The sequence below is a fragment of the Silurus aristotelis genome (assembly GCF_946808225.1).
Source record: "Silurus aristotelis genome assembly, chromosome: 20".
NCBI classification, from domain to species: domain Eukaryota; kingdom Metazoa; phylum Chordata; class Actinopteri; order Siluriformes; family Siluridae; genus Silurus; species Silurus aristotelis.
Window position 1 is genome coordinate 9,242,787 of NC_139593.1, and position 14,013 is coordinate 9,256,799.

Below are 14,013 nucleotides of genomic sequence, written 5' to 3' on the forward strand. Positions count from 1 at the left end.
TGTGTGTGTGTGTGTGTGTGTGTGTGTGTGTGTGTGTGTGTGTGTGTGTGTGTCTGTGTCTGTGTCTGTCTTTGTGTTCTATTGAATGTATTATTTTGTCAAAGACATGGGGGGTCATGTTGAAAGCTAGACAGACAGTCTGAGAGTCAGCTTTGATCTTGTTTTACTCTGGGTTTATCTGCCCCACACACACACACACATACACACACACACACACACCACACATGCAGCTTTTATTATGTTCATAATATGTAGTAGCGGCATCAGCGATGTGGACCATTAGCAACCTTTGTGTCTGTTTGAATAGCAGATAAGGCCTTATCAATATGTAATTTTATTGAAAATGTATGAACCTAAACTTGACATGGGGTGGGGCTTTTGGGGTTGCATTAGTTCAAAGAGCACAAAGCACCTTTACAGGTCTTCACAGAGTTCATAATAATACCTACGTAAACTGGGCAGAGGTGAAAGTAATGAAGTACAAATCGTTTCTGTACAGGTAGTCGTCGACTTATGACCACAATTGGGACCGACAAATTGGTCGTAACATGATTTGGTCGTAAGTAGAGTAGGCTATATGTACAGTACTGTGAAATGATGCTGGAAGCTGGTACGCACTGTCGTACGCGCGGCTAGCAGGGTAGCCAAGGCCTACGACAGTGCGTACCAGCTTCCAGCACAGAAGTACAGAAGCTGGTAAAAAAAAGCTGGTGAAAGCTGGTGAAAAAGCTGGTAAAAAAAATAACGTATGCCGCGGCTAGCGATTGTGGTCGTGAAGTTGAATGGTCGTAAGTTGCAAAGGTTGTAAGTCGATGACTACCTGCACTTTGAAATTATTTTGTATTCATATGATGTGAGGTCCAGTAACCAGCATGACCGGTAGTAGTAATGGCTATTTTTTTTTTTTTTTTTACTTAAGTACATGTCAGAGCGCAAACTTCTTTAAGTTGAGTAAAAAGGTGTAGTCAGAACTTCAGCTTTTACCAGAGTCTTTTTAAACATGAGTATCTGTACTTCTACTTGAGTGAAGGATGTGTGCACTTTTCCATCTTTAAAACTGGCTACTGTTTTCCAGGTATGATTGGGCCTAATTGGAGTAAACGTCACTGGACGATTAGATTGTTTTTGTTTTCTCTTTCAAATGGTTCGAATGGCTTCACATCTTTTTTTATATAGAATTTAGTTATAAAGCTCTATAAGATGTGTATGCATGTTACTAAGTGATGGCTCTTTGCTGCATGTGTTTCAGGTGTTTGAGTTCCTAATTCGTCTACATTCATTAGAATCCGTCCAGGAGGAGGAGGAGGTGAATCCGTACATTCGAACCCTGCTGCACTTCGACACCCGGGAGTTCCTCAACGTTCTGGCACTGGTGCGTATCACACAGTAACTGCAGTAAAGCCATGGAGATACACAATTTCTTCTGGTACTGTCTACAGCAGTGTTCATTTTGATTTAGTCTTTTCAAACTCTTTTGACTTGAATGATTTATAATAATTTTTTTGGATTAAATTCATCTGAATTTTTTTAGTTTTCCGTGGTCAACTAAATGGCATAATATTTTAGTCGAGTAAATCTACAGTAAATGTAGTCGACTAAAATCGAATGGGATTCGTTCACTTTTAATGCATTATATAACGCATGTTATATAACACCCTATTTAAAACAAAATAAAGAAAACTCAAATTCTCATAAAGAAACAAGTATTGAGTAATATTTGTATTTTATTTTTATGATGTTTGTTAATTGCTTGCTTTTTCTGTATTTCTTTGGAATAGTCATCCTTTAAATATCGTGTCCATCGTTAGAACAAAGTCTTCAGTAGTTGTGTCTGGTAGTCCTGTGCATCCAGTCCATTTTGTTATGGCTTCCTCTTTGGTCTGCTGTTCTTTACAGTCACTTTTGTACTTTGAATTACCCAGAATAGCTGATGCGATTTTTTTTTTTTTTCTGGGATGCAGAAGGTTTATTTGAAATTGTGACTCATTCTTAGCATTAGAAGTCTTTTGTATCTGTGAGGTTGAAAAAGAGAGAAAAACAGTAAGTATGGTTCTTCCTTCTCTCACACACACCCCGTTCACACAAACACACAGAAATTGAACAAAGCAATCAAATATAAAACAAAACAGTCCTTATTGTTAAGCCCTGTATCATATTTCAGATTTAGCAAAACCACTAAGGTAAGATGGTAAATAACGTTAATAAAGCAAACAGTTAAAATAAAAATGGAAATGGACGTTTTCACTCCACTCCGTTTTGCAAATGGTCTTGTTTACTTTTACTTCGAAGGTAAAACTTTTTCCGCAATGTTGACATTTTGAATGTTTTGTGCAGCATGCAGCAAGTTTACAGTATGTGTGGAGGGTTTGCATCTGGCTTGCCTGCTTTCATCTCATTTTTATTCTTTGATGAAAGTGTGAATTGATTTGTCATAGTTTTTTCTGATTAACAACTGAATTTAATAAATTTTTGTCTGTGAAACAAATATCGTTAATGGAAATTATGACGAAAGTTATTAATCGAAATAAACACTGGTCTAGGGGTCTACTGATTCGTTGGTTTTGCAAATTAATTGGCACTGATTGTTGATTTCTGGAACTAGCGGCAAAAATTCATACACATAGTTTTTCCAGGTTGTTTTATAATGTTATAATGTCATAAGGTTATGCCCTAGCGGTGTATACTGTATATGTTTATATGTCTGTTAATTTGTTACCTACAAATTGTGTAGTTTTTCTTAATAGTTTCTTGAATTTAGCTTTATATATTAAAACAATAGAATTAAAGTAAGGAATAAACTAGGGGTTGACGGATTTTACCAATTGTTAGGTTGGATCGTACTTCCTGTTAACGGATTAATCAACTGATAGGTTTGTTTGTTTTCAATCCATTTTAAAAACTACGCTCCATGTAAAATAGTTTTGAACTTTATTACAAAGTTGCTGGTGCCTTATTCAAAATTGGTATTTAGTACCAATCAGTGATCCCTAAACCCATCTGCTCCCTCTACAGTCATTCTTATGTTATAATCGGTTCATAAAACCTTTGAGGAAACCAGTCTCTTGCTTGGCCCAGTGCATCTTTTGAATAAAATTATTAGGCAATGCATAAGAATTATTCACACATTTATCACTTTAAGCCACGCCCTCTCATTACACAATTATTCTTCACTTGAAAATAATTATTCCTACTTAGTATTCAGGTTATATGGTTGCAAATTGGATTAAAATACATTGAAATAATGATCAGATTTGCCTGATACTCCTTCATAGTATCCATCGCTTAGAGATTAATGAATCCCTGAGACAAAATGAAAACTGCAAGTTTAATTAAGTGTGGGATAAGTGGATTTTTTTTCTTGTTTCAGACGTTCGAGGATTTTAAGAATGACAAGCAGGCTCTGGAGTACCAGCAAAGGATTGTGGACATTTTACTGAAGGTAGAGTCCGATTTTACTGCCTTTTATTACAAACCTTTCTGACAATCTTGCTGCAACACACAAATACACAAAACACTTCTCTCTTGTGTGTCTTTACAGACACCATTGAGATGGTAATCACCTAAAATGCAATCACTTCATCAGAGCAGAAACTTATACAGTCTGACTCTGCGGCTGCATAAAACACATTTATAATAGCTCAGCCCACATGCCCTACTCACAGCCCACCCTCTCTCTCATCTCTATGTTCTTTTTCTTTGTCTGATCACTCGTGAATTGTAAAATAATTTTTATCCATAGCGGTGTATTGAAAACTGTCTGTGTTTTTTGGGGCAGGTCATGGTGGATAATTCGGACTTCACCCCTTCCCAGGTCGGCTGTCTGTTCACCTTTCTCGCTCGCCAGCTGGCCAAACCCGACAACACTCTCTTCGTCAACAGGAAGTTGTTTGATCAGGTGACTTTATTCGTTTTATTTTCAGAGATCGACAGATTCACTGGGTTTACCAATGAATCGGCACAGATAGTCTCTAGCGCCAAAAATCCTTACCGATAGTTTTTCCGGGTTGCGTTATACAGTACGAGAGCGGCCTCTAGAGGCAAACCACTGATGCTGTACCTCATTAATGTTAGTTAATAGTGTGTTAATTAAAGTAACAGGTCAAATTAAAAATAAATACATTTAAACATTTATTAGTAAATGTTGAAATTAACAAACAAACAAAACTAAAGCATTTATTTATATAAGCATTTACCATTTTACATAAATCCAAACAGTCATGCGTAAAATAGTAATCTAAAGGCCAGAGCATTGAAATTACATTAATTTTTATTTTGGTAATAAAGTCCAATATTATTTTGTGTGTTTTCTTTTTATCCACCATCCATTTTAATTGGTGGATTAATCAGTTATCGGCGAGTACGATGAAACCCAGCCATCGGAGTCGTGTGATTAATTCCTGTCACAAGTCAAATTTGCTTGTACAGGATCCTCTTGAAAAAACAGTGCTATCTGTCTCCTTTTGCATATATCAAATCATAAATACCTGTGATTGGCTAGTGTTGTTGTGATTGACAGGAAAGACAGAGTAAATGATCCCTCCCACAAAAAAAGGACATTTGGTGGGATTTAGACACAGTTTCGGCTTGAAATCTTTGACGCAAGAACGCCAACTCACATAAGCCTTTTCAGTTTAGTGTGGCACCGGGTAGTAGGATTATGTACATTACAGCATGCATCATCGTGTTTGTCGGAAACGGCAGCAGGCATTAACACGGTGCTGACTCCAAAGCAATTAGCAGCTCCCCGTAAAAATAACTCCATCTTATTAGAGGTGTGAAAGCGATTCGGCGCTTGAAAGTGATGTGCTCGCACTAAGCTGGGAGGGATGGAGACCGACGCCTGTAAAAAGCAGCTGTAAATTCTGTGCACTTTGTTGTTGTTGTTGTTGTTGATGATAGCTTTAATTTCTTGGCCTCAAGGAACTTGTAATTGCTCTTACTCAATATGGAGCTCAATCTGGTCACGTTAAACACAGTGTCGGAAGTGTGGTGTGTTTCATTCTGATCTGGTTTTAAATGCAGGTTCTGGAGTTTCTGTGCAGTCCAGACGATGATTCCAGACACATGGAAAGGCAGCAGGTAAAAAAAACAAAAATAAAAAAAACCCCAAAAAAACTGTATGAACAAAAGCTTGTCGACATGAGACCATGAGATCCGTATGTACTTTTTGTACATCCCATTCATTATTCAGTCTCCTTTTTCCTCTATGATAATCTCCATTCATTTGAGGTGTTTGTGGAGATTTGTGCATTCAGCAATAAGGGCGTTAGTAAAGTCAGGTACTGATGTAGGGTGAGGAGGCCTGGGGTGCAGTCAGCGTTCACATTTATCGATTTCCTGCTGGAACAGCTTTGGGTCTCCTAGTTCAAGTGAAGGGAAAATGTAATGCTACTGCATCCAAATACGTAATATATCCAAGTTTGTGGCAACAGTTTGGGGACTTTGGGGAGTGTCTCATTACTTTTGTCCATATAGTATATATTCAACTAATTTACGTCCACCACTGATAATTTCAGCCTTTTTTAAATATATATATTCTTTAATTATTGAAAATATGTGTGATAAATAGGGTTGCAAAGGGGCGGAAACTTTCCGCAAACTTTCTACGGGAACCTCATCTGTGGAATTTTTTAAATATGCCAAGTTGGAGATTTTTGGCCATTTATAGGAATTAATCTTTTTTTTTAAGAAATGTATATAAACTGTATCATATACAAACTTAAATATGAAATTTTTTTTAGGTCATAAGCTGACATTCATGCATACTAATACAGATTTCTGAAAAGAATAAACATAAATTGTATTATTTTAAGTAATTCATGTGAATAGTCGCCAAGATGGACTTTATTTATTTATTTATTTTTACATGATTTTGTGTGCAAAATTCAAGAAATGATGTGGTATGTTATGAAGGGATGCAGTGTATGTAGGGGGTGTGGCCTCAGCAGCCCTTCAGTAGATATCAGGGTAAAAATTAAACTAAATTGTTAAATTATTTTATTACATGTGGTCGTTTTAACCAATATTATTCTCATTCTTTCTTGTTAATTCCCATGGAAAGTTTCCAGTCTTAAAAATTCCTGGAATGTCGCAACCCGAGTGGTGAATGATTATAAACAAGAAGCTGTTCAGCAGGTTTAGGTTTCGTCCATTAGCATTAGCACGCATCGATCCAGTCATTCTACCTCTGTGCTTTTATAGTAATGTAGAAATGCTTTAGTCATCATGGGGGTATTAAGATATAACAGGATTGTATTGTATATCAATTTAAATGTAATTACAGATGGATGAAGTATATGATTAGGTCATCATTCAAAAATCGATCCAAATGTATTGCTTTGGGCAAATCAGTGTATAATCAGTGTGATCTAAGAGGAGTTACAGAATGTACACTAAATCACATAACACTGTATCACCGCAAATTATTTTCTCCTAAGCAGATACTCTGTCGCGTTGTATTTCTTATAATGCGTAAAATTGCCTGATAGGAATTTCGATAGCTACGTATGTTGTACAAAATAAGCTCGAGCAATCACGTCGTCACAGTTGCGGATAATCAGCCGGACCAGTGTTTTCCTTTTATCTCCTCCTGCTCAGTTTTCAAAGCGCACCCAAATCCCACCGCCACAAATTGAATCCTTTTACCCCCTCAAGCCTTAAGCCCTTCTGTTATGTGCTGATAAATATATAAATAGGTCCGTGTAGGTCCAGGTTCTAAAACGGCTCTCTGAAGGTCAAGTGACTTCAGAGAGTCACTCACAGCGGTATCTGACCTTGCAGGTGCTGTTGGAGTTACTGCAGGTGGGAGGCATGGTCCAGTTCGACGAGGGACGGCTGCTTGACCTGGCGGAAAAGGCGGAATTGTAAGTGTTCGTTCAGAAAAAAGAGCTGACGCTTCATACAGCACTGACTTACACACAGTTCCCACACCTGATCAACTCATTACTAGGATCATAAAGATGTAGAGCTTTTACTTTACAATCATATACTACTTATTTCCAAAAGTATTGGGTCACTTAGTCATAAGTACGGTATGTGATTGTTCAGCATTGCATTCTACATTTAGTCCCAATTTGCTCTTATAATTTCCTCCACTCTTCTGGGAAGATGTTCCACTAGATTTTGGAGTGTGCTTATGGATATTTGTGTTCATCATCCACAAGGGTGTTATGAAAGACAGGTACTGATGTAGGTGAGGTGAGAAGACCTGTGGTGCAGTCAGCGTTCAAATTCGTCCCAATGGTGTTCAGTAGGGATGAGATCAGAGCTCTATAGAAGACCAATCAAGAAAAAGAAAAATCTGAGTAAAATCTGAGTAAAATCTGCTTTGTGTCACCTTCAATGTAATTGTTTTACTATGTTATATAAAGAAAAGTCAAGTCAGATTTATTTCTATAGCGCTTTTCACAACAGACATTGTCTCAAAGCAGCTTTACAGAAATCAACAGTCAAGGTGAATGGTGTGCATTTATCCCTGATGAGCAGCCGTGTCGACTGAAAAGTATTGGGACACGACTTTTCCAGTCAAATACGGTTCTTCCTCAAACTGTAACCTTAAAGTTGGAGGCAAACAACTGTATATGATGTCTTTGGATGCACTAGTATGACATTTTCCCTTCACTTGAACAAGGAGACCCAAACCTGTTCCAGCGTGATGGTGCCAGCTCCATTCAGATTCTTGATTTGGAGTAGATATTGAGTGGCCTGCTAAAGAGCTCTTAAACTACTGAACACTTTTTTTTACACTGACTGGTCTCCTCACTCTACATCAGTACCTGACTTTACTAACAGCCTTGTGGCTGAATGAGCACAAATTTCCAAAATCTAGTAAAACATCTTCCCAGAAGAGTGGAGCAACAAAAAATGTTGAAAAAAGATTGTTCAAAAAACACATCGAAATGTTAAGGCTAGGTGTCTGGAACACTTAATTGGGTTATTGACCCCTTTCTTCAATTTATTTTGAGTTTCATCTGTCGCTATTAAGCTGAGGAGTGTGACTTTGTGCACACACCATGTATATTGTGTTACCTTTGTTATATCATAAAGAGTCTGTATGAATGACCATACCATAAGTGTAACAATTGTCTGAATGGCCGACCATCAATATGAATGCAGTCTGTATGAATGGCTGCTGGAGGGAGAAAATGACCAGATGTTTGCAGAAATCTCATTTTTTGTGATAATCAAATTTGATATATAAACTCAAACTACATGTGGCTTTGAAACCCATTGCTTTTCTGGATTGCTCCAGGACTGATTTCATGCATTTGTATACAGAATAATAAAACGTTCGGCGCGGCACTTCAACTTATTATCTTTTCGAACATTAACAACTCTGGATGATGGATAGTGGTGTGGATTTCTTTAATTAGAATAACTCGCCCAGAAGTCTTAGGTTTCGAATCCAGATAGACTTTATCAACAAGGTAACGAAAAGCTGAGTAATGTTTGTGAGACCTCTCCAGAACTCCAGATTTCATACATTTCTTTTTCTTTTCTCGTTTTGCAGCAAGGCATCTTTATCATGTGTAAGCTCCTGAAGGCCGATCGATAACTTGTCACATGTTTATTTCTAGCTCCTGTTCAACAACAACAAGTTCGCTCTGCCCTACCCACAATGGAATCCTCACACAGTCAAATTCATGAGAGTAGTATAGTTTTCTCTTATGAAAGGGCATAATTCTATGCATTATATTGATTCAAGATCAATTCATTTATTTCATATCTACAACATCACAGAAACTAACAAACTAAAACAAACTAACAAACTAAAACTTCTTTCCAAAGTTAACTCGTATTGTGTATGAAGCACACTGTTTACACAGGGTTTCCTAAAAAGTGGGTCTTAAAAAGTCTAAAAAAAATGTCTGTGTAATGCTAACTTTAACGCTTCTTGAAATGCCCCTGCAGCACTTTAGAATGTTTTAGTTTGTTAGTTTCTGTGATGTTGTAGATCTTTCTTTCACTAGTCCAAAAAGAATTTGCCGTATTATGACTACAAATAAGACCAACATGCAACAGCTAATCAGCTTTCTGTTATTGGAGTGGAACTTTCTCGAATTGTTCTACAGACTTTAAAAGAAATTATATTTTTACTGTATGGGGAAGTGCAAGTTTATCGATTTATTCATTTAGGGCTTGGCTAAGGCCAGTTGCTAACAACGTATTGTAAATGTGTGTGTATTTGTGTGTGTTGTGATACAGGTCTTAAATTTCATTTTTAATGTTTTTAAAAACGTCTTAAAAAGTTTTAAATTTAACTTTGTGAAACCTACTGTTTCAGTAACTGATACTATTTTAATTTAGGTTGGTCACTTCCCAATTTCATTCAACTTTATTCAATTCCATTCAACTCCCCAATGGTAAGGTTGTACCCTAACAGGTTAACACTAAATGAAGGTTGAGTATTGTTTATCAACTGAAACTCTTTTCCAAAATATTATTAGTTGAATTTTTCCCCATTTGATCTGGTTTATTGTGCTGTAATATTGGTCTGATATCAATACTGTTTAAGGGATAAAAACTCTTATACATTTAGACCAGAATTTAAATTGTAAGTACAGTAAATCCCTATTGTAGAAGCAACTAATAGTACAAGCAAACGGAGATACGAGCGACCTTACTCGCAAAAATTTACCCTATTTTGTGAGCAAATTTTGAAGGCACAAGCAAACACGCTGCCGGTTTCCCGCTTTCGGCGGAGGGTAGCATCAGTCGCTTAGTTGATGACGTATGGCTCAGTCCCTTTTGTTGTTCAGTGCAGCAAAAACGTAATGTTTTTTAGTGTTATATTTTTATATCACTAGAAATCTTGAGAAATGTATGGGGAAAAAGAAAGTAGATAGAATTTCCATTGAAACCAAGAAGGAAATAGTGGAAAAGTTCGAGCGTGGTGTACGTCTCACACTCGCAATTAACCACTATCACATGGGTAAGTGTTAAATTATGTTTACATTACGGTAATTTGCTGTGTTTTGCACTCAAAAAATGCACTCAAAGTGTTCAGCACGTAAAAAGGATTTGGAATTTCCGCCTGTAGTAAGTATTGCTAATTTGATCTAACGTTCTTAGTAGTGAACTCTGAGGTGTACCCCATAAGATTTGTTTGTTGAACATCATTATGTCCTTCTTCTGTACGATCTTCTTCTGGACGTCCTGCATTGTCTGAGGCGACTTTCCATAATATCCCTTGTTGAAGTGATGATGACTGTCTGCAAGATAGATTCTAATCGATGTTTACTACCTAGTATTTAGTCTCACTTTGAGCTTTTACGTGTTGAAACAGAGGGATGCTTTGTCCCTTAAGGGTTTCTGACTAATTACCTTCAATTACTTTGGCTTTTCATTTAAAACCTGTTCCATATAATTAGGCAGCAATTAAGCAGAGAGTTGAATAGATTTTTTTTATTATTTATTTTTTTCAGGGACATTTAGGTCAATGAAAGTTGAGCTTTAATTCTAAATTTTTTTCAATTTCCTATTTTTCCCTGTCTGTGCTTCATTTTGTGTCTCGATCTAGCTATCAGATCTGCGAGTTTTTGTATGAGCAGAAGCATCTGTATGATCGAATCATCTTCTGCTACCTGAAGGACCCCTTACGAAAGGTAACTCTTCACCCTTTCGTTAAATCTTTTACTTTTTTTTTTATTTTATTTTTTTATATCTATTTTTCTTATCTATCCTGCTTTCCCCAAAACTCAAATCTTTTTGTTGTTCTGCTAGGAAGAGGTTTATAACTACATCCATAACATCCTGTCCATGCCTGGCTACAGCCCAGAGGAAAAGCAGACAGTGTGGAACAAATCCTTAGAGCACATTAAGGTGAGTGCAGGATTGCTTTAAAGGAAAAGAGTTTGGTTTAAAAATGAAATAAAAAAAAATGTTGGGTGTCTGGATTTTGCTAGGAAGTGATACTTATCTGACATCACGCTTACTTTTATTTTCCTCATAGTTCCAGGTTAGTTGGTATACGATTATTATGAGCCTCACCTTCCTGATACTAATTTCTTGTTAGGATTGTCACATAAAAATATGGAGAGCGGTAAACATACAAACAAACAAGCAAAAAAAAAACCCAAAACAAGCAGCCAAACACTAAAATGAGATGTAAGCGTGAGCAATGGCAAGTTGCCTTGAAGACATTGAAGTAAAAACAAGGCGTGCTGTGAACTGAGTGTGTATGCGAGTGCTAATTATGGATAAATGTGATACCAGTGCAAAAACAAACGTGACATTGAGGTGTAGTGGGAATCATAAAAAGAAAAAAAATTTAAAACATAGTCCTTATCCATAATCCTGACAAAAATTTGTAGTTTTAAAGATTTGGAATCTGTGAGACAAAAGTACCATAATTTCCGGACTATAAAGCGCACCCATATATAAGCCGCACCCACTAAATTTTACAAAGATTTTTATTTTAAACATAAATAAGCCGCACCTGTCTATAATCCGCAGGTGTCTACACTGAAACTAATGAAATTTAAACAGGCTTTAACAAAAAACAGTGTCTGTTACACGGCTTGTATCTAAAATCGTGCGTTTAAAAATCACAATCGGTGAAGCTTTTCTCCCGATGCCGTGCAGCTCAGAACACAGGTGAAGTGCGTTTTTTCATGGCCGGTTGTTTTCAGCATGAAGAATGAGTCGCATTTCCTGTTGACAGTCAACAGGACGAGTGAGCGGCAGGTCAGAGAAACCTTATCCATATTTATGATGTGGTGCGGCCCGATTCAGTGGGAGCGCGATTTAATATAAACAATTGAATTGGTTCACCTGAACCCGTTCCACATTTTCATTGGTCTAATGTTATGGGGCTCAGTTTTTTGGCTTGAAGCTTGTGAAACCGGGAAAAACCCAGGAAAAATCGACGTGGGAAAAAAGTAGCGGCTTATAGTCCGGAAAATACGGTAAAGATTTCAGACCATCAAAAAGAAGACGACAAACCCCCATGAGGATCCCGAGCTCCAGCTGAATCCCACTTCTTAAAGATTTCAAACATTTGGCATGAAGGAATCTATAATGATCTCAGATGTTGAGCTCATTTATTAGTTGTTCAGGAGCTCCTGGATCTCCAACTGACTGTAGAAGAGACGTTACTCATAATCACACACTGCGGTGCTCATGATCTTTCTCACTTGCTTTAACGTGTTTTGTAATGTTTAATGGGTTCTCCTTTTGAGTCTGGTTCCTCTCGAGATATCCTCCTCATACCATCTAAGGGAGTTTTTTCCTTGCCACACTCTGCCCAGACTTGTCCATCGGGGATTAATACACAATTTAAATGAATTTTTACATTCTGAAAAGCTGCTTTAAGACAATGTCCATTGTTAAAAGCACAATAAAAATAAACTTGAATGAGTTCTTCCTTCTATGTAATTCATTCTTGGTATTCTTAGACACTATACGTGTATAATACACACAATATCCAAGAGTTCATCTTTAATGAAACCTCGAGCTTACAAAATGACCTGAGTTTATACTATTTTATACTATACTATATATCACTGTAGACGATTACACCAATCTGGATACATTAGAATATTTTTTTTCCGTCTCACTGTGGACTGAGAGAAAAAAAAAAACGAAAAAAATTATATAAACAAATTCTTTTTTTTTTTAACATATATAGTGTGGACATGGCCCAAGTGACAAAGTGACCAATCTTCATTCTTTTTAATGTTACATAATTTCAATGACTGGTTTCTCAAGTGCCATTTGAATCGAGATTTTCTTAGAATCAGGATCAGCTTAATTGGCCACGTAACCCTGAGTATACAAGGAATTAATTTCCGGTTTAAAGCAAACCAGCAGTGCATATTTAATATACAGGCACTGCTTTACACATCTGGATTGAAACAAGACGTAGATTAATACAGACTTGATTACACGTGACATAACCAAGTATAGAAGACAGGACACTTTGGCCGTGATAGAAAGTGCCATTATAGTGCAGTGATTGTCCAGTTTATTACAGAACAATATTCATAATAATAGTTATATGGGTATGATATTGCACATAGAGCAGATTGAGGTAGTGTAGTAGTAATGAAAAGGTCTGTATAGGTTGGGATTATCTGGTATGCTGTGGTTCCATACGGATGAAGCCCAACAAAGATAAAATAACAAATCGAACCGAATCGCTCGAATGTTTCCTCGGATCGGTCGTACAGATTTGTTCCAATGTTTTAAAGTTCTGGCCTGAAATGCAAATAGTGCAGCTGATAACCATGGATTAACTTTATCCTGTCATACTCTAAGATTAAGGATTAAGGACACCTGTTAAGGATTCAATTCATTTTTATTTGTACAGCACTTTCAACAATGGACATTGTCTCAAAGCAGCTTTACAGAGATAAGGAGGTTATAAAGTTGTATAAAAGAATGTATAAGTTTAGTGCCTGTAGGTTTGTTCCTTATAATTGGAAGTTTATCCCAAACGAGGGAGCCGGTGGTGACCGTGGTGAGGAAAAGCTCTCTAAAATGGCATGAAACCTTCAGAGGAAACAGACTCAAAATGGAACCTCTTCTCATCACCGAATGTTCAATCATTACAGTTCCATCATTGTTGAGGTGTGCTGTTGAGTGATGGGCTCTTCAAAACTGTACATTCAATTGAATTGGTTCACCTGAACCCGTTCCACATTTTCATTGGTCTAATGTTATGGGGCTCAGTTTTTTGGCTTGAAGCTTGTGAAACCGGGAAAAACCCAGGAAAAATCGACGTGGGAAAAAAGTAGCGGCTTATAGTCCGGAAAATACGGTAAAGATTTCAGACCATCAAAAAGAAGACGACAAACCCCCATGAGGATCCCGAGCTCCAGCTGAATCCCACTTCTTAAAGATTTCAAACATTTGGCATGAAGGAATCTATAATGATCTCAGATGTTGAGCTCATTTATGAGTTGTCCTGAGCCATTGCAGCAGACTGTTGATATTAAATACAGTCCAAATCCTCCTCATAGTTCTTGAGTTGCTCAGTAACTTCATGGATCTTTAGGCTGTTAATGTGGAACC

At 37.1% G+C, this 14,013-nt stretch overlaps 1 protein-coding gene across 2 annotated transcripts in view; it reads left to right on the forward strand.

Annotated features, from left to right (window-relative positions):
- Positions 1-14,013, forward strand: part of vps8 (VPS8 subunit of CORVET complex) — a 117,834-nt gene that overhangs the window by 32,203 nt on the left and 71,618 nt on the right. For both annotated transcript variants that reach the window (XM_083522945.1, XM_083522946.1), the window contains exons 25-31: positions 1,250-1,372; positions 3,368-3,439; positions 3,776-3,895; positions 5,023-5,079; positions 6,781-6,863; positions 10,520-10,604; positions 10,723-10,821. In XM_083522945.1, the coding sequence (XP_083379071.1) occupies positions 1,250-1,372; positions 3,368-3,439; positions 3,776-3,895; positions 5,023-5,079; positions 6,781-6,863; positions 10,520-10,604; positions 10,723-10,821 (639 nt within the window). The remainder of the gene's footprint in view (positions 1-1,249; positions 1,373-3,367; positions 3,440-3,775; positions 3,896-5,022; positions 5,080-6,780; positions 6,864-10,519; positions 10,605-10,722; positions 10,822-14,013) is intronic.